The sequence below is a fragment of the Lonchura striata genome, chromosome 19 (assembly GCF_050655825.1).
Source record: "Lonchura striata isolate lonStrDom1 chromosome 19, ASM5065582v1, whole genome shotgun sequence".
Lineage (NCBI taxonomy): Eukaryota > Metazoa > Chordata > Aves > Passeriformes > Estrildidae > Lonchura > Lonchura striata.
Genome location: NC_140721.1, coordinates 7,668,763 through 7,692,848, shown reverse-complemented (window position 1 = coordinate 7,692,848; position 24,086 = coordinate 7,668,763). Strand labels below are relative to the sequence as shown.

The 24,086-nt window shown below is 40.1% G+C and overlaps 1 protein-coding gene across 1 annotated transcript in view; it reads left to right on the top strand.

Annotated features, from left to right (window-relative positions):
* Positions 1–22,908, top strand: part of ZZEF1 (zinc finger ZZ-type and EF-hand domain containing 1) — a 56,900-nt gene extending 33,992 nt beyond the window's left edge. Inside the window, exons 35-55 of the mRNA XM_021550823.4 lie at positions 760–925; positions 1,399–1,661; positions 2,626–2,798; positions 3,352–3,499; positions 4,054–4,190; positions 4,615–4,892; positions 5,967–6,141; positions 6,669–6,801; positions 7,789–7,985; positions 8,542–8,661; positions 9,560–9,748; positions 10,114–10,214; positions 10,716–10,851; positions 11,796–12,155; positions 14,007–14,150; positions 15,013–15,181; positions 17,048–17,146; positions 17,893–18,058; positions 18,702–18,852; positions 19,318–19,389; positions 19,869–22,908. Of these exons, the coding sequence (XP_021406498.1) occupies positions 760–925; positions 1,399–1,661; positions 2,626–2,798; positions 3,352–3,499; positions 4,054–4,190; positions 4,615–4,892; positions 5,967–6,141; positions 6,669–6,801; positions 7,789–7,985; positions 8,542–8,661; positions 9,560–9,748; positions 10,114–10,214; positions 10,716–10,851; positions 11,796–12,155; positions 14,007–14,150; positions 15,013–15,181; positions 17,048–17,146; positions 17,893–18,058; positions 18,702–18,852; positions 19,318–19,389; positions 19,869–19,943 (3,452 nt within the window). The 3' untranslated portion in view covers positions 19,944–22,908. The remainder of the gene's footprint in view (positions 1–759; positions 926–1,398; positions 1,662–2,625; positions 2,799–3,351; positions 3,500–4,053; positions 4,191–4,614; positions 4,893–5,966; positions 6,142–6,668; positions 6,802–7,788; positions 7,986–8,541; positions 8,662–9,559; positions 9,749–10,113; positions 10,215–10,715; positions 10,852–11,795; positions 12,156–14,006; positions 14,151–15,012; positions 15,182–17,047; positions 17,147–17,892; positions 18,059–18,701; positions 18,853–19,317; positions 19,390–19,868) is intronic.
* Positions 22,909–24,086: the final 1,178 nt, after the last annotated feature.

Sequence of the window (24,086 nt, the reverse complement as noted above, 5' to 3'; positions counted from 1 at the left end):
AATAACAGTTCTTTATTAGGGAAGAAAATAAAAATAGAAAAATGTAGTAATACAAAACAACACTGGCAGAGTCAGAGCAGCCCTGTCCCCCTGTGGGTCACGGAGGTGCCACAGTCCCATCCCAGGGGGGCTCAGCCCTCCTGCAGTGCCAGCTGTGCTTCTGCTGGAGCAGGATCCTGCACAAGGGGGGAGTTTTCCTCTGGAGCTCCAGGGCTGGGGGAGATGGGCCTGGGCTCCTCTGGGAATGCAGGGGGAAGAAAGCTGCTCCTCTGGGAATGCAGAGGGAAGAAAGCTGCTCCTCTGGGAATGCAGGGGGAAGGAAGCTGCTCCTCTGGGAATGCAGGGGGCAAAGGCTGCTGTGCTGTTCCCAGGTCAGATTGGATCCAGGTAGGAATGCTTGGCTCCTCCCCTGGGCAGAGCATCTCCCCATGGATGATGGAATTTTCTCAGCCATGCAGGGACACTCAGTGGCCATGAACAGAAGAGATCTCCTGGAGGGAGGATTGGCTGTGGGAGAGATAAAGAAAACTGCCCAAAGAACAGAAGATAACTGCCCCACCTCTAACAAATGGCAATAGAATAGGCACCCCCAGCCACATGGGGCTGCAATCTAGGACAACTATACACAAAATAAAGTCAAACACTTTTCTTCTCAGTTCTTTGGAAATGTTTAACTGTTCTTTCCCCAGTATGAATGTGAACTTGAAATTAGGAGAAGTCCTGTGTCAGAAAGATTTATAGGGAAGTCTTTATTTACAGGTGGAGTTAAACCTGAAGGGCATGAGGATGACCACGAAATGGTGAATATGGAATATGCCTGTGATCACTGCCAAGGAGTTATCATAGGTCGGAGAATGAACTGCAATGTTTGTGATGACTTTGACCTTTGCTATGGATGCTATCATGCAAAGAAATACTCTGACAGGTATTAAAAATGTGATTTGCTTTCCCCCATGTGGCAGAAAGACAGTATTTAGTAGCTAAATACAATCAGTCATTCTCATGGTGCTTCCTATGAAGCTGTGTCTGACATCTGAACATCCCCTTGGTGTCCTTTGGGGAAACAAAGACAGGACCAGTTTGGCAAAAATGTCAGGAAACCTGCCTCAAACTGAAGTCACTTGGCAGCAATTGTTTTCTGGATGTGGCTAGGAAAGCTGCAGAAGGAGTTACCAGTCATGTATGACAGGATAGGAGAGACAATCCCTACTGTGGAAAACAACAGTTTTCATTGCTTGACACCAGAAGTCATAAAAACCAGGCCCACAGTTTGAACCTCTGGAATGTGTTGGGTTTTAAGTGGTTTCCTGTGAAGGCGTTCTGTGTTGACTGACTGACTGTGTTGGTTAGCAGCAAACCAAAAGCTGCATTCCTAAATGGTGTCCCTTGTCCTTCCAGCCACCTGCCCACCCACAGCATCACGGTGTATCCCATGGTGACCATCCGCATCAGTGACCGCCAGCGCCTCATCCAGCCCTACGTCCACAACTACTCCTGGCTGCTCTTTGCTGCCTTGACCCTCTACAGTGCAGATCTGGCAAATGGGGAGGAAGCAGAAGGAGAGAAGCTGGATCCCCAGGTTGTCAGTCATGCCAGAGTTCTGCAGCATCAATGCATTCAGCTCATTGGGGACTGCCTGATGAAAGCACAGCACGGAAAAGGTGAGTCAGCTCCTCCTGCTCTGAACAATGCTTTCTACAAGTGTCAGAAATGTCTGTGGTTACTTACTTGAAAGTTTCCAAAGGAAAGGGGAAGCTACTGTGTACTTCACTGAGAATAACTGTTTATGTAGAAAGCAAATGTAGAACAAGTGTCATTCAGGGTCGCTGGAACATGGAAAATAGAGTGCTTGAGAAAACTAATTTTATGCTTACATAAACATTGGACACAACTTGGCAAGTCTCTGGTTGTTTTTTTTTCCATCTTAGCTGTTGTAAAGGGATCAGTCAATACAGCTTCATGTTCTTTCAGTAATGTATCACTGACAGCTGAAGGACAGCAAATAACTTGATGGAAAAAGTTTTTTGTTCTGCATCTCAAGGGAAGAGATTTTTAGCTGTGTTTATAGTATAAATTTCTGGCAGTGGTGTTCATTTTTCTGGAAATGGGGGTTTCTGTGAACAAAGATCTACTACAGAAAATAGGGTTGTACAATAGGGACCCATTTTGAATGTATCAAAAATTTTAGACTAAAATTCAAATAAGTTTGCTGGTAGTTTTTGTGAGCAGCTCTAGTACAACTGCAATACCACCACCAAATATTTACTCATTAATTAATCTGTTTACAATCTTGTTATACAATACTATTGTGCAAGTAGTCAGAAGATTGAAAAATAAGACAAATGTCATTTGCTCCTCATAATTAACACTCTACTGTTTTCTTAATTTAAAACATCTACCCCAATTGCATCTTTGAGGTCAAAGATGTCACCATCTGTCCATCACTGGTATTTATTGGAACTACATAATTATATGAGCTTGATAGAAAACATGTTTTTGATGAAGTTAATGTTCAAAAGAATTGTGTAAGAAGTTTGCTGTTCTCTTTTAAAGTGTTTCAGTTCTGCTTTTTGTCTGTCTTGCCACTCAACAGCTAAATAACTTCCATAATGTTTTTGCTCCCAGGACTGAAAAATTTAGCTCTTCTCTGCATGTTACCAGAAGATGAGTCCACCTCAGAGAATGGCAGTGTTTCAGGCAGTCCTCCCACAGACAGTGCTCCAAAAAGTCATCCTGGTGATAGAGCAGGGAAGGGAAGAGATGAGAAACGCAGCACAGGCTCTTTGGTGCATCGTAGTGTAAGTACCTGTTACCTCCAGAACCCCTGACACCAGACATGTGATCTGATATTAAACATCTTCATCACATCCTGTTCTGAATGTGGGACTGAGATAAGGGATAGTAATTATTTCATTTATAAATAAAAACTGGGGGGGAAAGGGGACAGTTGTTTTTTCATTAGGTCTGGCTGATCAAAATCTTCTTGCTCTGAGCTGATTTTCACAAAAGTGCTGCAGGAGAGGGGCATGTCTTGTTCTTTGTGAACGAGCTTTCATTTCCCCTGGTTGTTAGCAGTGCTGAGTATTAGTATGAGTTTCCTACAGTTTTATGCAGTGTTTAAAACTATTATAGTGTAGTAATTTCATGCAGGGAGATATGAGCAAAATAAAAGAACATAATTTAATTTTATGGAAGTTTAAGACATGAATATATCAAGAAATTCTTCAGTAGAAGATTTTGATACTCAAGAAAAAATGTTTGTCAAGTGCACATGACTGAATTCTTTCCATGCTTGCTTCTGCAGGTATTACATTTTGTTTTAATATTTCAGTACTTCTGTTTTATTTTTAGGGGAAAAGAGATACTCGCAAGGAAATCCAGTCTCCTGCAGAAGATAAAGTAGGAAAACAAGAAAATGAAATCAAAGCTGTCTCTGCAAAGGAAGCTGTTGTGAGACAAGAGTCAGACTTGTCTGTGGATGGGAATGCTCCTGCAACAGGTAAAAAATATTTTCTTATTTTCCCTGTCACAGAAATATCTACTCATCTGCAAACAGCTGTCCTTTTTATTCCTAATCCAGTTTTGCATATTTTCAAATGTCTGTGTCTCCTTTGTGCAAACCTGCCAGACAGTGCTTTGAACAAGTGCCTTGCAGTCTGTTTAAAGGAGTCTGGAAATCAGAGTAGATTTCCACAAGTATTTATCCATCTATGGAGATAACAGTCCCTGTTGGTCTAACACAACACTAGTGTGTTCTGATGCACTTGGAACCAGAAAATAAGTGTCTTATCCTGTTAAAGACTGGGATTGTAAGAATTTCGAAAGTTAAATGGATCTGTCTAGCACTGTCCTATATATGTTTTACTAGATGGTATAAATTTCTTTACCTTCTGTTTCCACAGACTTTTACAAAGCTTTATATTCAAATTGTAATGATTATTTTTTATCATTTCTATTTATTTTTAGATTTGGATTATAAAAATTAAGTTATCACTTATTTATTTTTAATGTCATTTAAGGTATTTCCTTATTTTGTTTTTATTTACAAAACAGGTGACTCTGTCTTGGAGGATTCAACCCAAAAACCAACAGAGAAAGTTTTAATACCTAGCCAGGAGCAAGTTTTTGCTGAATGCTCTCAGAAGAGGATTTTGGGGTTGCTGGCAGCTATGTTACCACCTTTCAAATCAGTTAGTTCTTTTTACTTCCATCTGGGGTTTTTTGTATGTGCACAAATAACACGAATAAAATTCATAGGAATTAAATGTGGGATATGGGCCATGTTGTTTACATGTTATGAAATGTGAATTAGAATGTCTTCAGACATTGACATCACTAAGGAATATAAGGGCTTGTTCCTGGATGGGGGGAGAGGGAAGGGGATTTTAATGTATCTGTGAAGTAGAGTCTTAACTGTTTAGCATTGTTTAAATCTTCAATTTAGCTTCACATGTTGGGTCGCTCTAACAGGCCAATAACCAAAGTAGGAATGTAGTTTCTCATTCCATCTGTCCCATTTGAAAGACCTTCAGAACAGAAGCTTTTCATATGCTGATTTTGACTAAAAATCTTGTTTCCTTTCCCTGCTTCACTGAGATTTTTCTCTCTCTGCAGGGCTTCACTATGTCTCTGATCAACCTGGAACAAATACTTCCACTGATGTTTCATGTTGTAATCTCAAATGCTGGCCACCTGAATGAAACTTATCATTTAACCTTGGGACTCCTGGGCCAGTTAATCCTCAGGCTTATGCCTGCAGAAGTGGATGCTGCTGTGACTAAAATCCTTTCAGCCAAACATAATTTGTTTGTACCAGGAGATGGGTCTACAGTGCCAGAAGGATGGAAGACAACTCATCTTCTGTTCAGTCTGGGAGCTGTGTGTTTAGACAGGTGCTTCTTACCTTAATCCAATTAATTAATCTCTGCTGAATAGTAATTTTCTTTCATGTATGCCTTGTGCATAGAGGCTTTTTAATATGAAGGTATTTAAACCTGTACCTTGGTCATTGAAGGGGCTTAGCATCTGCAGCCTTTGTAGCAGTGGGAATCCTAATTTCCTTCCACAAGAAGGCTGGCTGCTGAAGAGTGGCCTAATTTCCTGTGCTTACCTACACAGCATGTCATGGAGGAGGAAGTGAGGTTTGGAAACTATGAGGAAAATCAAAAATACAGTCCTTATTTTTGTGTGACATTCATTCTCTCACATTGTTACAAATCTCTTGTATAACTTGGGAAAGGAGGAGAGTGTGTCACATCACTATCACCAGTGCTGAGTTCTGGATCTCGCCCTTCTGTGTAAGAGTAGTTGAGAGAGAGGTTTTTTACACCTCCAGTACAATTTTACACTAAGTAAAATTGCACTGGAAACAGCAGTGAGGGACAGATTTTGAAGATCCTGAGAAAGTTCTCAAGCATTCTGAGATTCATGACATGCCTGTTAAATGTGACTTACTTTTAATTGTAGCTGTGTTTTACAGGGAGGTTTATAAACAAATAGGAAAGCATGTGAAATTAAAGGCAGAATATCCGGAGCATAAGCTGAGGGGAAGGATTTTCTCAAAAACTAATTTTAGTGTAAGAGACCAGTTCCTGTAGGTTATTTGTGTGAGACAGAGAGTGAGCAGGTGGTCACATACATGGGAAATAAACTTTGCTGCCATGCAAACAGAAACTTCTGAGTTCTAAACTAAAATTCAGAGTTAACAGTGGCAATATTCAAGCACACTTTGATTTGGGACTGTAGACCCTCTCAGAAAACACAATAGTATTTCTCCTCTATGGAAAACAAAGCAGAATTCAGGTGTCAGCTGGCATGAAAGCTTTTAAAAATTTGGAAAAAACAGTTCTGTAGTAAATGGCAAGCTGCAGCAGTGACAGATTAGCAGTGATATGCTGTGTGAGGAGGAATAGCTCCAGGTGAGCGTGCAGTGAGCCCTCCTGATGCAGCCTGCTCTTGCTTTGCAGCCGTGTGGGGCTGGACTGGGCGAGCTCCATGGCAGACATCCTGCGCTCCCTGAACGCCTCTGCGCAGTGGCACCCTGTCCTTGCTGCTTTCACTGACCACTGCATCAAGCAGCTGCCCTTCCAGCTAAAGCACACCAACATCTTCACTTTGTTGGTGCTCGTTGGCTTTCCTGAGGTGAGTGGCCTGTCAGTCCTAAAGGAAACAGAATTGGTTAAAGCTTTTAGGTATCTCTTTCTAAATACTACAGATTCCATCAATGGGGGGGCAACCTTTATAAACTCTCAAAACCTGTTGTGTGTCACAGTTCACATCTTTCTACTTGTGTATAATTAATGTTGATCTGATGAAAAATAATGAGCTGGTTTTGCCTGACATTTCTTTGGATCCTGCTTATAACTGCTACAAGCAAACCAGCTTCATTTGTTTCAGTATCTAAAAGGACTTTTGTACAAGCAAAACAATCCATTCTCCATCTTGATGTTCATAACTGACACATTGCCTGTGTAACATTAAGTTCGTTGTTGTAGACATTTCTTTTATAGACTTCCATTTTCTAAAGACCAGCAAATACCAAGCATCAAGCAGTGGTTCAGCTAAAAAATACAATAGCAAGAATAAGCAAATGTAACCAGTATAAGACATGGCTGTGTATTTGTAAATAAGTATTCCAAATCCTAATTGAAGTTCTGCTGCCATTTCAGGTGCTGTGCATGGGCACTCGTTCTGTGTACATGGACAATGCTAATGAGCCTCATAATGTGATTATCCTGAAGCACTTCACTGAGAAAAACAGGGCAGTGGTTGTAGACATCAAAACCCGAAAGAGAAAAACAGGTTCTGTGACATTTTTGTTTTATCAGAGAATCACAGAGTATTTCCTTACAGTTTGTTACAGATACCCAAAAGCAAATGTTAACTAGACTACTGTGCAGGTATGCAGAGTTTGAATTCCATTATTAGTAAGTTGCCTGACTTTCTGCTCATAGGTTACCAAATTCTGCTTGCAGGTCACTGCCAAATTGTGAAGCTTCTACAGTAAATACTTCAATTAAATTTATTCAGAAAAGTACTTAGAAAGTTGCTGAGACCATTTAGTTAATTGAGAAATCTCAGAAATAGGCTTTTGATGAAGATGAAGCAGTTATTTCTGTTTCAAGATTTATGTAGTGCTTGTGTCTTACTCTTTACAAGCCTGTGCTTAATGTTTTAGAACAATTGCTAATTTAAAAACAGTTTGGATATCCCTAAAATTTGAGACTAAGTGAAACATCTAATATATAACAGATTAGTTGGGTTTTTTAGGAGCAAGGGCTTTTCTCTTTGTATGACCTAATATAATGAAGTTAATAAAGCAAAAGGTTGTCCTAAGATTTGACTACTGAATCTGTGTAAAAGACATTTGGAAAAATCAACAGACTAAACAGCTTTTTGATATTAAAGGAATATTTGAATATAAAAGCTTTTCTTTTTGTTTAACTGTTGACATTTTAAACAGTAAGATCAGCAGTATTTATTTCATCATATCAATTGCAGGTTAGAATTTTCCCCATTTTAATTGTAAAATACAATGTGAGCTACTTTGCATGCTGTACTGCTAATGTGCAAATATGTGCTGTTGCCAAAAGTGACCTGGGGATTTTTAACTTGTACTGAAAAATGAAATACTTTTTTGACTGTTCAGGGAATATGAGATAATTTTTGTATAAGACCTTTATTATAACATGATCAATGTAAAGATGTCTCATGTCTGAACCTACTCATATCTACTAAGAGATGACTCTACAACATTTTGATGTGAATTGTGTTTTTTCTCTCTTGTAGTGAAAGACTATCAGTTGATTCAGAAATGTGGGCAAGAAGGCAGTGATTCCCACACCCAGCTGAGACAGTACCTGCAGCACTTTGTCCTCATCTCCACCCACCTCCTGCAGACCAGCATGGACAGCAGCTATGCTGAGGCAGTGGAAACAACTTGGGTCTTGTCACTGGCTCTGAAGGGGCTTTACAGAACTCTGAAGGTACCTATCACAGACTATGATAGAGAAATAAAAAGTCATGTTTTACCCTGTGCTGCAAGAATTTGGGTATTGACTGAGCACACTGGGGAATTACCACAAGGGCATTTCTGTCACAGCTGGATCCCTTTATTCCCAGTCTGTAGGGTGTTGGAAATGTTGCTGGGCTTTAAATAGCTTTTGTGAGTCTGAGCTGGAAGTTGTTTTGCTTCTTCTCTGTAGGGGCCAGCCATTCAGGAGAGCTCAGGAAGAAATTCCTAGAGATAACATTTTATGGAGTGAAGCTCACTTTTCTCACTCTTGAAGTCTTTGAAGAGGAAATTTTTCTTTTTTTGGAGTGTCAGATCAAAACAGATTCTCAGTTACCACTGTGCACGTCATAGATGATACCCTTAAGGGATTTGAAGTGGGGATTTTTATTTTAGGGAATGAAAGGAAAGGATTCCCAGTGTAGTTCATCTGGGCAGGAAATTCACCCAAGGCTGTGTGACAAGATCTCACAAGCACTGTGATGCATTATTCCTTTTTTAGTTATTTGTGTGTGTGTCTGTGTGTGCAGATTCATGGCTTTAAGGAGATCCAGTCTGCCTTTCTTCAGTCTGGTTTACTCAAACTTCTAGTGAAGAAGTGTAGCAAAGGAACTGGCTTCAGTAAGACATGGCTTCTCCGAGACCTGGAGGTAAGAAAAGTGACATTTTGTAAAAAGTCAGGCTTCACATGGTGGCATGAAAGGTTATGGCAGTACACTGCCCTCCTGGGGACTCAAGATTATCTCTAATTAGTCTCTGAAAAAATGTTCACTTAACTGTATCCCTATATCCCTGAATCTGCCTCCTTCTGCCCATCATAATCCTGTGGCTAATAGACTAAATTCATTAAAGCAGGAGCTGATTTTCACTAATCCGATTTTATTTGGAAAAAAATAAATGAGACATTATTCACCTACTCAGATTGTTGTATGGATTTTATTTAGTCTGTTATTTAAAATTCCATTCATCAATTTAGAAAATAATCTCAAAGAAAAGCATGACTTGCACAAGGTTTTGCTGCAGTGCAGGTGGGGAGATCAATGCACACATGAGCATATTCTTTCACAGTGGTTGTTAATTGAAAGATAAGTGTGGTTCAGCTATTAGTTATGTTTTATCTTAGGCAGGAGTTGTGTTAATTCATTTTTAGGACTGTGATGAAGCCAAAGGGCTGTTTTCAAAGGAGAAGGGTGTGTAGGGGCATCACTGGCATTCTGGTGATGGCCACCTTTGCTCTGTTTTTGTCTTGGAATCTTCAAATCTTTGATGCACTAAAATGGTTAAATAATTACTTTTTCAACTTCCTTTGCACTTTCAGCTAATCAATGAAGTTGTCTGTGCAGCAGCATGGAAGGTGTAACTCATTAGTGAAGTGAGAGATTGTTTCATTTTGTGTTTTGGGGTTGTTTCTTTTTATTTTTAGGTGTGCTTCTTTGTAAAATAGCTTGAGTTAAGCGCTGTCCAGGTCTCATAATGTTCTTCTAAGGTGCTGATTGCAAATAAACTAATAATACCTACAGCTGTCACACCATATTCTTTTCTTTGTAGATTTTGTCAATAATGCTGTATTCCTCAAAGCAAGATATCAGTTCCCTGGCTGAACAGGAGGATACTGAATTGGAAGACAGGGAACAAGATCAGGATGTGGAGCAGCCTCTTGTTGGTCCTGTTGACTTAGAGCAGAACAAACTTGATCCTCTGGAGGGCCTGGATGAAGCCACCAAAATATGCTTCCTGGTATTTAAATTAGTTTACCTTCTTTTGGGTAAATGTGCAAATTATGCATTTGCTTGTTGCATAAAACATTTGGTAATTCATATGGTTGTTTTCCTTTTAAATTTATAGGGTGTGGGTCTGTGATTTCAGTGCATCATTCTTTAAAGAAAATAAACTAGAACTATGGTAATGAATACTACAAAATCATCATACAGTGTTTTGCTAAATTGCTTCTCATTATTATTAGTCCAAATACCAAGTTCATTAATTCTCTACCTACAAAGTGGGAAATAATGCATAGGTCATCCTTATAGAAATTCAGTCTTTCCTTTTCCACTCTAATGTGTTTTTAGGGGTTTTTAAATTTCTTTTTGCTCCTTGCTCAGATGACACACGATGCACTTAATGCACCTCTCCACATTCTTCGAGCCATGTATGAGCTGCAGATGAAAAGAACAGAATCTTTTTTCCTGGAAGTTCAAAAGAGGTATGTGAAATTCTGGGTCCAGCAGAGAAAGTGGTGGGTGAAAATCTAAACTCCTCTCAGTGCTGGATAGAAATTCTTCCAAGGATAAGATTTGTTTTTCATGTGTGAAAAAGTAAGGAAATAAACTCCTGCTAAGAAGTATTTATGGAAGCAAGTCACCATCTTCTGAAACACATCACATGCTCTTTTCTATGTGGTAGCTCCCATATGAAGCTCTGAATTCTGTGAACTGAGGAAAAGTCAAGAGCTCACATGTGGCTTCTGGTACTCACAGCATCTCACAGAGACACCATGTTCTCACAGAAATGAGTGATTTTGTAACATTTAAATCCTTTGGCTTGTTAAAACAGGGGAACAGTTAACATGATAAAAATAGGCAGTGTTTAATCTTCCCAAAACAGAAGGTGGGAAGATTTAATTTGCATTTAATTGCCCTAATTGAGTTGGCATTACTTCGGAAACACAGTTGTGTGTTTTTGATTTTCTTTTGCCTCTGTGAAGGTTTGATGGGGATGTGATCACAACGGATGAGAGGATCCGGACGCTGGCTCAGAAGTGGCAGCCCAGCAAACGCCTGAGGCTGGAGGAGCAGAGCTCCAAGGCAGTGGACACAGATATGATCATCTTACCCTGTTTGGTATGGACACCTCTACAAAAAGGAACAGTTGGAAAATAATGAATTTTGGCATTCAAGCCTGAGATTTTTTTTTATACATCTGAAATAATCTGTTATCAGTGTTTTATGTCAAAATGAATGAGCAGGTACAAGAAGCAAGTATTTCTTCCTTGTTATTCCTTCCTTAAGGAAGTGAAAGAACTTGATTCTCAGATCAGGAGAACAAATTGTGATTGCAGGCTGTAATTTCCTCCCCTTACACAAGAGAGATTGTATCTCATTGCTGTAAGCTTATGCCATGCTACTGCTTTAGCATATCATTGTTATCTAACAGTAAGTTCAGCAGAACAAGGAAACAATGAATCTATCTTGTAGACACTACACTTGCAAGCTTTAGGTTTTGCATTTAATAAAAAGGTCCCACAGCTCTTTTTATTTTGAGGGCTCACTCCTGGCTGTGTGGTGTCACCAGCACAGTTGTTTAACAGTTGCATAGCAAAGGGGAAGGAGCTTCCTGAAGCAGTTTCACATAATTAAAAGGAAAAAAAATAAGCCTTTCAACAGCTTATACAGAGGCTGTGAAATACCCATGACTGGACAAAGCCCTGATTTTGAAGTTATCTCAGCCTTAAGTCAAATTTGGAGCAAGTGATCTCCAAAAGTCCCTCCCAGCTTGCCTCGTTTCAGGGTACTTGGTGGCTTTACCTCTGTAGGTGAGCTTCAGTTCACACTTCTGGTTAGAGTTCTAACTGCTGTTGCCACAAATGCATCAGTGTGTAGTGAGGTGTGTAGACATAAACAATGTTTCTCAGGAGTTCTGTAGCTGTATGAGAGATCCCACTTCTGTGAGGTTTTTGACAAATTAATTTGTAAATTCAGCTTGCAGATATACCGGTCAGATATCTAAACATAAGGCAGTAAATTATTGGCAGCCTGTTTTCCAACTTGCATTTCTTTTCTTGCAGTCAAAACCTGTACTCTGTGATAAAGCAACAGAAGAAACCAATCCTGTTGCCCAGAAGCTCATCACCAACACAGAGAGTGACCTGCAGCTCAGCTATGCCAAGCAGCGACGCACCAAGAGCTCCATTCTCCTGCACAAGGAGCTGGACTCCAGGAGTAAAAAGGCTGTCAGGGACTACCTGTATCGTGTCAATGAGGCAATTGCAGTTCTGTATGCCAGGCATGTGCTGGCATCCTTGTTAGCTGAGTGGCCTGATGATGTGGCAATAAATGAGGAAATCCTAGATCTCAGTGGCCCAGCCCATATGACATACATCCTGGACATGCTGATGCAGCTAGAGGAGAAGCAACTATGGGAAAGAGTAAGTGGATTTGATTTAGGCATGTGAACAAAAGCTGTGCCCACATGTCTTGAGACTCTGAGTAACAGAAATACTTGCAGTTCCTTTTTTCAACTAAATTGAAACTCCAAAATTTAAATTAGTTCTGAAAAAGCAGTTGGAATCTGTCAGTGTCTTGATGTGCTGGTCTTATTAGCAGAAAATGAAAATGCTGTGTAGAGAGAGCTCTTTCAGATATGAAAGAGAAACTGGTAAAATAGGCAGTCTGGTTTGAAAATAGACAATATAGATGGTAATCTAGAGAAATTGGTAAAATAGGCAGTGCCTTTTAAAAGCTGCTTTTTCTTAGATCTCAATGTGTATATTGTAATACCTGCTACTCCACTGATGAGCTGGTGGTGGAAGTGATCTTGGAATTACAATAGAATGTTGTAATGAAAGTGTCAGCTCAAGGCTGCACAGCAGTCAAAGCAAATCAAGTGCTGGGAATCTTCAAAAAGAGAATGAAAAATAAAGCAGAAGGCATTGATATGCCATTGAACCAATCTATGCACTCTTTTGGACTGCAGTGACTCCCTCATCTCATAAAAAATTAAAATAAGATGCAGTACAACTGGAAGAGGCCTAGAAAAGAATGGTAGGGATTATTGCAGCCACAGAATAACTTCAGTATGAGGAACCAACTGACTTTCTTCATTCTGGATCTTTCCCCTGTGGGACATTGAGGGAGAAGGAGTAATGGAAAAGTCTGTTCCTCTTTCTCTGTAGATTTAAAGCAGTAAATAGCATGCAAAAGTTAACAGTAAGTATTATTCACTGGCCCTCCCAGTAAGAAAACAAAGGAGTGTCAGATTAAGGTAATAAGTGGCAGGTCCAAAACAAACCAAAAGAACAGGCTCTTGACACAGTAAGTCATGGAAATTGTTGCCCCAGGGTGTTTTTATGGGTTCAGAAAAGGGCAGGATGAACTGATAGAATAAAATCTATTAAGGCATATTAAATGCAAAAACCTAGCGTTTGTCTTAGGCTGTCCAGCAAGTGCAAGGCAAAGGGTGCATTCAGGGAATACGTGCTGCGTGCTGCCTTTGTTTTTTAAACTCCTTTTCTCAAGAAATCTGGAGATGAACCTGCTGGCCTGAGCTGGTGTGTTACATTTTACAGGAGGAGGTAGGAGATGACAGGTGAAGACATGGCCTTAATGAGTTGCTCTGATGACCTGAAAGAGCTCAAGTAACAGAATTCCTGGATTCAGGACTTTTATGCACTGTTATAAAAATAAGAAAAAAGGAGACTCAGGTGGTTCTGAATTATTTTTAGTGTGTCCTTATAGATTAAAGGGCATTTTAGGGTAGTTTTAAACACACAGAACTTACATCTACTGCTTTCAAAAGTTCAGCCATCTAATTGATACTTTATCATTTCTTATGCAGAGTTGTACTTTTTTTTTTTTTTGAAGGCTGAAATATATGACATATTCTATTTAAATCAAAACCTGTGAAGCTAAGGGAGCCTGTTTTGTATGTTAACAAAGTTGTTTATCTCATTTGATTACAGCTTTAATTTCTTGTTAATTACTTTATGGATTAGCCTTGATTCTATCAGTTGTGTGAAGAGCCATGGCCAATATGAGTCATGTTTTTATCAAATAAAGAATGGAAGGCCTAGAACAGAGGACAGAGTGAAATCTTTTGTGCTTATGGAGATGACACTTGCAGGCATAATTTCTGAATTTATCTTGTTTCTTGCTGGCTCCTTGATTCCCTCTTCCAAAATCCTGCATGGCTGGACATGGCTTGTGTCAGCCATCAGAATGTGCAGTTGTAAATGTTCTTTTGACAGCAGATTGTATTTCCATGACTTTTCTCTCCCCAGATTCTGCAGAAAGTGCTGCATGGGTGCAAGGAGAGCATGCTGGGGACCATGGCCCTGACAGCCTGTCAGTTCATGGAGGAGCCAGGGATGGCCGTGCAGACGCGAGAATCTCGGCATCCTTACAACAACAACACCAACTTTGAGGTGGGGCAGGCATGGATTGCAGGCATGACTTGAAGCAGGAATCACCCAGGGCTTGGAGCAGCAGCCTCTCAGACTTCCACGTGGATATCTGAGGGATGACTTCTGTGCTTGAAGCACCTGTGAAGTCTGTTCAGTTTTCCTTGGAAAAGGCTGATGTCAGATAACTCAGGCCTTGTCCTGCAAAGCAATGTGTTCAATCAAGCACTTTAATGTAATTCTAATTCAATCATAGGAAAAGTGTATGACTTACTTGGTTTTACTGTGCATGTATTTGAAGCAGATCAGATTTGTTAATGGTTTCAAGGCCTTAATGAACAAATGTTTCTACCCTTCCTTCCAAAGATTTGTTTCACTTGGCCTGTTAGTCCCTTAGATGAGAGTAGGAGTGGTGTCTTTTTTCTTGTATTTCTCATTTTAGACTCTTTGCCTGACACAAAGAGTTTCTAATTTTCTTCTCTTGATACTGTTTGATAGCATTTTTCTGATATAGTTTGGTAAGTAATTATTGCCTCTGGGCAGTCTTGGGATTTTTCATTTCCCTGCTGCTCTGACTCTTCTGATTTTTATTTCTAAAATGCATATAACCCCTTAGGTTCTGGCAGCGAGATCAATATCAGCAACAATTACTGCTTTTGAAAAAGGAAAGCATTGCTGGCAATTCATTCTACATGCTTAACAGCTAATGTGAACAATAGGCCATGCTTTACATTTGTTAAATTAGCTGAGGGTAAAATATCAAAGTAAAAAACTCACAGAGATGCTATAATACTTTTTATATCTCCCTTGTTTGTGTAGTGAAAGTTAAGTGGGTTGTGGGCAGTAGAGTGTGACAGGACACAAAGCTGCTGTGTTCATTTCTCAGGATAAAGTTCACATTCCTGGTGCTATCTACCTCTCCATCAAGTTTGACTCTCAGTGTAACACAGAGGAGGGCTGTGATGAGCTGCTCATGTCCAGCAGCAGTGACTTCCAGCAGGACCGGCACAGCTTCAGTGGCTCTCCACAGAAATGGACTGACTTCGAGCTTCCAGGTGAATATGACTGATCCAAGGGTGTATAGGGCATGGCTGGGACTCCTGAGAGAAACTCCTGATGAGTTCAATGTGGATGTTCCTGAGATGTGTAGGGAAAAAGCCAGTCCCTTCCTTGTCCCACTCTGTTTGCTCTGACGTGCTGCTCTTGCATTTGTTTCTGCAAAGTGGCTTATCTGTTGTTGTGCTGTGACCTTTTCTTTCCACCACTCACTCAAAGCATGCACTCAGCTACTGGAAACAAATTTGATCTTGATTCTGTTCCAGCACAGTCCTTGTTCTGCACAGTATTCACTTACATTGTTTATGCCTTGTCTTACTTTCCACAGGAAGCATGTTTTTTTATTTAAAAAAAGAAAAGATATGCTTATCTCTGTCTCTGTGCTCTGCTGCTGCTCTGAGCAAAGAGAGCCAGTGCCAGCACCTTGGCTCCAGCTGGTGGCACAGAGCACAGCTGGAAGGAGCCCAAGGTTTGACTGCCAGCTGCACTCTGGATTCTCTAAGCACATTTGTGAGAGCACAGTGAGGAGCAAATGCCAGAGAGCTCAGGGACTGCACAGTCCCCTGCTTCTGATTTTAACTGCTTTAACCCACTGAGCCAGGGGCACTGCAGGAAGCTCTTGACTTCAAGGACTGTCAGCACCTGTAAAGAGATTTAGGAACTTTCTTAGCAAACCAGTTAGGGTTACAAGGTGTTGGTTTTGGGTTGCAGGGTACTTGGTAAAAGCAAATGTATGTTCTGTAGAAATATTTTAGATTTTTGTGAAATTCTGTCTGTCTTCTTTTTCATCCCTAATAGTTGCCAAGGTTTGCCAAGGAGCTGAGCTTCAAAGCTCATTGTTTAGAGCAGCCTTGGCTGTGAAACTTGAGTTTCACCTTCTGGAAATTCATTTCCAGCCAAGGTTGTCTGGATTAAGGTTCTTGGTTCCAGCAGGTTTTAGCTGAAACCAGACATTTGAAGACTTCTGAGCTTATAATTTGATTGAAGGGCTTTCTTCTATGAGTAGGAGAGAACACTCTCTCCATTTCATGATTAAAAAGGACCTTTTTTTATAGATATTTCATTTTAAATCCTAAAAAATGCTTTCAAAATTGTTCTTGTTCATAAAACTTCAAAAAATTCTGCTTCCCAATGAAATCTAGCCTGCTTGTCCCAGGGTAACAGACTTTTTCATGGGGCAGAAAGTTATTTTAAGTTTTAACAGCTCTAGTATTATAGAGCACAGCAGGTAAGAAGATGCTTTGTGTAGTGTTACAGCCAATTACAAGGATTTATCTCTGAAGGTGTAGATGCCACAATGGCAAAAGCCTTTTGAATGTTTTTTGCCTGATTGTAAAGTGGTCAAATGTTTTGATAATCCTTCTATTTCAAGTGATTAAGTTTAATGGTTTTCTTCCTTGGAATAAAAATGTTCAATTTAATTTTCTGACATGTAAAATTTTTAATTTCATATATTTTGAACCTTTTGTCCAATGAATTAAAGTGTTGTAAAGAGCCTGTATAGGCTCTTGTTTCATAAATCATAACTGATCCAGTAACACAGTTGGAAAAGTGAAGTTACATGTGCAGAATATGAAGTTTCTTTAATTTCTTCTATTCAGTTGTCAAAAATGTAAAAGACATTATCCTTCCTATCCAGTATCTTTAGACAGGGAAAACTATTGTGGGTTTTGCTTAGCCTCTTCTTTGTCACCTTTGTCACCTTTGTTCTTTGTGTTTCGTAGTTACCAAAAAATAAAAGACCAACTCTTGAACAAAGACATCTAGGATTAATTAATTTCAGACTTTTTATTTAAGTTATATTTGAGATGGCAAAACTAACTCAGAAGATGGTAATGTGGGCTTTCTTCCTTCCCTGCACATAGGAGACACGCTCTACTACCGATTTACTTCTGACATGAGCAACACTGAGTGGGGTTATAAGTTTACAGTGACAGCAGGTCATCTGGGAAGGTTTCAGACAGGTAAGAGGTGCTCAGAATGTATTGAAAAGGGCTTTTTTTAGTCATTTTGCTGAGCTTTGACAGACCTGTGATTATCCCTTTTCCTTGACTCAGAATTTGCATTCAGTGTCTTGGAAATAATGTGATTGGTTTTGTTCAAGCTGAAACTCAACTGACGTCTCTTACTTCCTGTGACTTTGGGGTAGAAACACAGAATCTTCACAGAGACTTGGAGATGACAATGATAATAATGTAATTTGCATCCAAGATCTCATTATATGATAGTAATTACACAGAGTATTTAGTAAACACTCTAGGATGCTGTAATTGGAAATAGAAATAATGGTAATTGCATTTTTCAAAAGTGGCTATCCATTAAAATAGGATGGTTCTGGGTCTAATTTTTAGCATAAGAGGTTTTGTTAGTTTATTTCAGAGTTTAAATATTTTTAATGAAATTGAGGCTTGTGGATTATTTGCTATCAGCAAAACTCTACTGCATGTCATATAATAGGGAGGGCCTTGATTTTTTTGCCTTGTTTGGGCAAAAATTTAATTTTGGATATGATTCTTTCTAATTTTTATGTAAGTTTTGCCTCAGAAAAGAGTTGCCACATTAGGATGTAATCTAGGGTTATCTCAGATATTTGTATTTTAATTCAATATTTCTGTCTTGCAATACTTGATACATGGAGAAAACTGACTATATGAACAGAATGTATCCCTACAAAACTGAACAGCTGTTTGAATTTTCTTTTTTTCCCTAGGGTTTGAAATTCTAAAGCAGATGCTGTCTGAGGAAAGGGTAATTCCTCACCTTCCTCTGGCCAAGATCTGGGAGTGGCAGGTGGGGGTGGCGTGTCGCCAGACGGGTCACCAGCGCCTCAAGGCCATCCACCTGCTCCTGAAGATCGTGCAGTGCAGCAGCCAGGGGTGAGTGCCCTGCTCCACTCCTGCACCTGTGGCAAAGGGCAATGCAACAAAAAGGCACTAAACTGACATTATTTTGAAGCAAAAAACCCCCTGTGGTTCCAAGCAGGTTTTCTTAATTTGTCTGTCAGATGCAATTTACAGTGCTTTGATAGCGGGGATGTTTTGGTCTCTCTTCTTTGCTGGAATTTAAAGAAGTCTAATGAATTCAAATGTCATTATAAAGTAAAAAAAAAAATCAGAAAATAGGACAAAGGTAGATTTCAATTAATCTTCTAGAAATTTATTCTCTTTGTATTGTTATACCGTAGAATTAAGGTAAGGATGAAATAATAATCTGGTGAAGTGATGATCTGATTCTCTGTAAACTAAGTAGCTTCTAAATAATTATTTTTAGTTGTACCACTAAGCCTGTAATTGGGTTTTAGAAGGGATATGCATCTTTAAACTTGTGTGTATGGCATGAGTATTTCTAGATACAAGAGCATTTAGCAAAGTGGGTTTTTTTTATTGTTAGCTGTCACAAATTTAAAGTTTTGTTCTCTTAAATTTGATTTGGTTTGATTTCCCCTCTCCATTTCCAGAAATGGGCACAGTGGTTGCTCACTATTGCATCACAATTTCATTTAAATTACTTTTTTCTCAGGGACTGTGACCTCACCTTATTGAAGCCACTTTGGCAGCTCTTCACCCACATGGAAAACAACTCCTGTCACGACTCAGCCAAGCCCGGTATCCTCCTTCCTCTTCATCGTGCGCTGGCAGAACTCTTCTTTGTCACAGAAAACAGAGTTACTGTAAGCTGTTCCTGTGTTTCTATCCCTCCTTTCCTCAATGCTGAGAATTAGAGTTTTACACTAAATGCAGTTTTCCTTTATTCCTCAGAGCTACAGAAACATTAATAACTTTCACTTGTGGAGTGTGGCAGCAAGTTCTAATTAGAGGGGAATTCTGTTACCTTATCCATCATTGGACTTTAAGTGATAGCCATGACTATTAAGGCCGTAAAGCAACTGTTTATTCTGAGAGCAGTTCTGGTTTAATAATTAATTTAAAGGTATTTGCATGTGGTTTTTGTAGAGTTGCTTTTGAACTTTTAAATATGTCATGAGCTCGTTTCTATGATCACAAACTGTGCTCTAGTTTGGGAGAGTCTGGTGTGCAGTCCTTGGAGACTCTAATGATCAGCATTTTAATGTTAATTAGTACAATACCACCTTTGGTAGAAACATTGGTGTTCATTGCATGTTTTCTGGCCACAGGAGCTTGGATCTCTACAGGAGTATTTGCTTGCCTTAAATACTGAAGATCATCTTCATCGCTGCACAGCACAGGTAGGATTGCACAGCCCCAGGGCTGGGTGGGTCTGGGATCTTTGTGGCAGACACTGGATGATTTCTCATTGCCCAGTGGAGTTTATAAAAGAGATATAAATGTACTTGGCTAGTACAGTACCTTGACAGGCTCTGAAAGTTGTGAGTGAACTCTGCACAAATGCTTTCTGAGGATATTGGGAAGAAATTCTTCTATGAGGGTGGTGAGGCCCTGGCACAGGCTTCCCAAAGCAGCTGTGGCTGTCCCATCCCTGGAAGTGTCCAAGGCCAGGTTGGACAGGGCTTGGAGCAGCCTGGGGTAGTGGAAAGTGTCCCTGGCCATAGCAGGGGGTGGAATGAAATAATATTTAAGGTCCCTCCCAACCCAAACCAGTCCATGATTCTAGGTTTCTCTTTCTGTGTAGTTTCATATGATTTTTTCACACTTTGGGCTTGAGGAGAATATTTGGTGTGACTTTGTTTTTCCTTTTCTCTTCTAGGCCCTGAAAAACATTGCTGCTATCAGCCTTGCCATTAACTATCCAAACAAATCAACAAGTTTCTGGAATGTTTAATACTGGCTCAGGCCGGAGTGCATGGGATAGAGTAGTTTGTTCATAGGACATGGGAACAAACATCTTAACTCCATTCAGGAGAAGTTCCTTCAGCTTCAGTGTATGAGCACTCTGCAGCCTTCCTTCCTTCCACCTTGATGTAGAATTTGTAAAAGTAACAGCGCACTTCAAGAAAAAGCACATCCTGAAGTAACTCATGCGTCGCCTACAGTTATGTATGCACATATTGTAGCATGTTAGAGTAAACAGAACAATATTGTTTTTTATTCAGAGGAAGCAAAGTAAAGAAGGTAGCTGAAGTGTGAGAATGGAAGGCCCCCACGTTTGTATAATCTGCTCCTGAGGAAACTTGATCCATGAAACGTGTCAGCTTGGGAAAATAGTGCTGAACTTGGGGTGATGCCTTCAGCAGCATCTGTTGTACATCTTCAGAGTGAAACAGGCAAACCACAGTCTGGTGGCTGCTGCAGCGATGGTCCACACTTGAATCCTGTCATTTTTGCTTTGGAGGCTACTTCCCAAGGAAAAGGATTTCAATTCTTACTAAACTGCAGGTTGTAAAACAAATTGTGGGTGATTTGCAAAGCAATTGAAGGATTCCAGTTTCACAGCATCCTCGTGCAAGAGCTTTATGTTTCTCCTGTTTTTTGGGTCACCTGTTCTTTCCTTGCTTTATCTCCAATGCATTATTCCAAATAGCCCATTATTATAGTGCAGAGAGCAAAGGCTGGCCTTCAGTCACAAGGCACTGGTGATATGAAGACTTGAAGAACTTACCTATTTCTGAAAAATCACATATTTACAAGAAATCATGAGAAGAATTTTTTTTCCTTCAGTTACTTTGATATTAGTGGCTTAGGAGGTCCTTGGCAATGTTGGGATCTCAGACTCCCAGCACTCAGGGTGGGGTTAATGATCAATCCACTCTTATTTTACAGAGCAATAACCACATTTCTCTTAGTGAACATGGAATGAATTGCAGATCTTCTGTGCTGCAATAAATTGGCTTTCTTCCTGCACAGCTATATTGGTTATTCCCTTTCCAAAGAGTTAAAAATCATACAGAAAGATTTGGGTGTGTATTTGGTGTACCACTGCACAGTTTATAGAGCTGGTGTTGTCAATTACAAATTCAGATCACTTTTAATGCTAAATATTTTCTTCTTTGCTTCTTCACCCCAACACTGGAGGAAAAAAAAAAAAAACAGCCAAAAGCTCTAATAGTAATTGAATGTAAGTTGTGTGAAGCAGTGGCTCTGTCAGAAGGAAATGTATTTATTGACCCTGCTTGTCCAAAATACGAGTGGTGTCCAAATACCAGTGCACAGGAGCCCTGCTTTGGGGAGTGTCCTCTGAACTGATGGTCTTCTCAGCTGGGGCTGGAGTGTCAGGGTGGCCCAATCTCCCTCTGAGAGGGAAGCATGCAGTAATACATCCCTTGGATTTTTTTTTTTAGCCTCTTGTGCTGTAGAATTTTGTTTTGACTTCTGTTCAGCCAAGTGAGTGCACAGCAAGTGCTTGAATCAGAATGGGATTTTTCTGCTTGAAAGACTTAAAACTGAAGACCAAGTAGCACCATGCTTTCAGGGATGGAGTGGCTCTCTTAGCAAATGAGAATGCCAGGATTCAGGAAAAGTGTAGTATATTGTGAAAGACTGAAAGGAAGCAGAGAGATGCTGCTCTGAAAGCCCTCCTTGAGCATCATGAGTTGATTTCCTTAAAGACATCAGGATGGGAAGGGAATTATCAAGATTGTGGTGTACCTTTAATGCACAGATCATGCTGTTCCCACTTAAGGTGTTTGAGTTTGCAGCCTCCCTGCTGGGCTGTCAGAGATCCCTGGGGAGCCAAGTGCTTCACACCTTCTCATCGCTGGAACAGATCCTGGGCAGAGGGGGCTGCTCCAGCAGAAGGAGATGTTCCTAAACTGATGTTAGGGACTCACGTGGAAGGGGCAGGTGAGCACTTGGAAATTGCTTCTCTGGAGCAGGAGGATTTCCTCTTCACTGCCTCTGTGGGCATCCATGGCTGAGGAATCACAGATCTGCACTGGGCTGCTGTGCTGAGCTGTGCAGCAGCTGACATCAGCCCCGTCAGGCAAAGAAGGATTTTTCTTTTCTCACATCAGGGATGAAGACTGTAAATAAACCATTCATAGAATCTGTCACAGCTCTGTCACAGTCACGTTTTTTTTCTGTTGGACTGTCCTTTTGCTTTCTGGATGAAGACATGAGGCTGCAAGGATGACACAGGAGTGGCCAGGATTCCTTGCTAGGCATTACCACTCAACTTACTCTACCAGCAGTGACTGGCCTCGTGAGTCAGTCGTCTTGCCCTGAAGGAACTGTCTAGGAACAGTGTCCACTAAATATAATTTCTACCCACTAGATGGAACTGAAGGACTGTGACCTGAGTTGACACTGAATCTGTTGCTGCCTTATAACTCAAATCATTAATTATGGATTTTTTAACAGACAAGAAACACTGATTATTTTTTTTCCTTCTGGTAGCGCTAAAGAAAAAGGAATAGAATACCAATAATGAATATTCATGATCAATCACATTTTGAAAATTATGCAGAAGTTCCAAGTGGATGTGAATGATGCTATTGAATTGTATAAAACTATCTGGAAAACAGGTATGATGAAAAAAAATGTGCCTAATATAAGAAAAACTAAAAAAGTTGTCCTGCCTGAATCACCTATGATGTGTTTAAAACAAATCATATTGTTCCTAATGATGCATTTGACTTGCTTTCATTAAACACTTAAAAACGAGAGTTTTATAATTTCTTTTCTTACGGGTTTACTACTTTGCAATTTTTATCAGTTGTTTAAAATATATCAGACCTTTAGATTTATTCCAGTTCAGTTCAACATGTAAAAAGAAAGCTACAGATGTGGGTAAAATATGCAAATGAAGAGAAATATATTGTAAAAATTCTATAAAATCAAAAAAAGTACAACACGGTGTCTGTTTTTTGTTTGTTTTTCTGCTCTCCTCACTGAATGTTTAATGTTGGAGTTTGTAGTTAGATCCAGGGTTTTTCTTAGGAACCCTCGTTTTCCATGCCTGTAAGCAAACCTGCTTGTCCTCATGTGGTTGGCAAATATCTGATATTACGTCGAGCTATGCAGGAACCAGACTTCTGGAGTCATCTCTTAAATTCCAGCCCTGCTGTTTACATTCCAGTGGCCTTACCCTGAAAATTCAGTTTTCCCATGGATATCCATTGGTTTCAGTGCCTGTGTATATTTACTTTGAGACCTGAAACACCCATCTGGAGGCCTCAGATGTCTCCTGTAAAGCTGAGATTTGTATTAGTAGGTGTTGATTCTAATTAGTGATGTTTATCAGCAGAGGTTCTTGTGCCTACCTGCTCCAGTGGGTTTAGCTGAAAAGGTTGTTTGCCTTGGATTTGGCTCGAGGAAAGGGCTGTGTCAAGTCAACATCTTCCTGTATTTGCCTAAAGCTGCAAGTTGTTTCCTTGGAGAATGGTCTAATTAGGAAATTTTATTAAACACAAATAAATAATAGGATTGTGAGGGTGTGGGAGAGCAAGGACTGTTCCCTGAGGTTTGAGGTTTCAGCAGATAAACCTGAAAAAAATTCAGTGTAGTTGCTCTGAAATGTAGCATGGGGCCAGGCACTGGAATGCATCAGAGGGTACATCTGTAGCACTTTGGATCTGCTTTTCAGGTCAAGTTCTTCAGGACTGGTTTTCTTCCAAGAGATCAAAAGTAGGCTGCAAGTTAGCTTAGAGGTGGGTGACTTAAAAATCTGCTTTCGGGAGAAGGCTGAGCTGTGTTTAAAACAGAACTGGCCCAATCCTTGTGTTTTCACAGCCCAGCTCAGGTCTGGTATTTGCAGTGGGTTTTGTACCTTCACAAATACCTGCCTGTTTATACCATTTTAAACCTGGAATGATCCCTGGAATACCCTGCTATAAAATCTGGGCACACTGGGGCAGAAAAAGTCTCAATAATTCGATTTACTCCTTCCCCTTTTCAATGGTGAATCCAACCTGAAGTGAATGATGTTGAGTCTGCTGGGGAAGCACCAGGACAAGCATAATTCCTGTTTGCAGGGGACAAAACCACAACCGTGGGAGCCTTGAAAAGCATGTCCTGGCCTTTAGGGAAA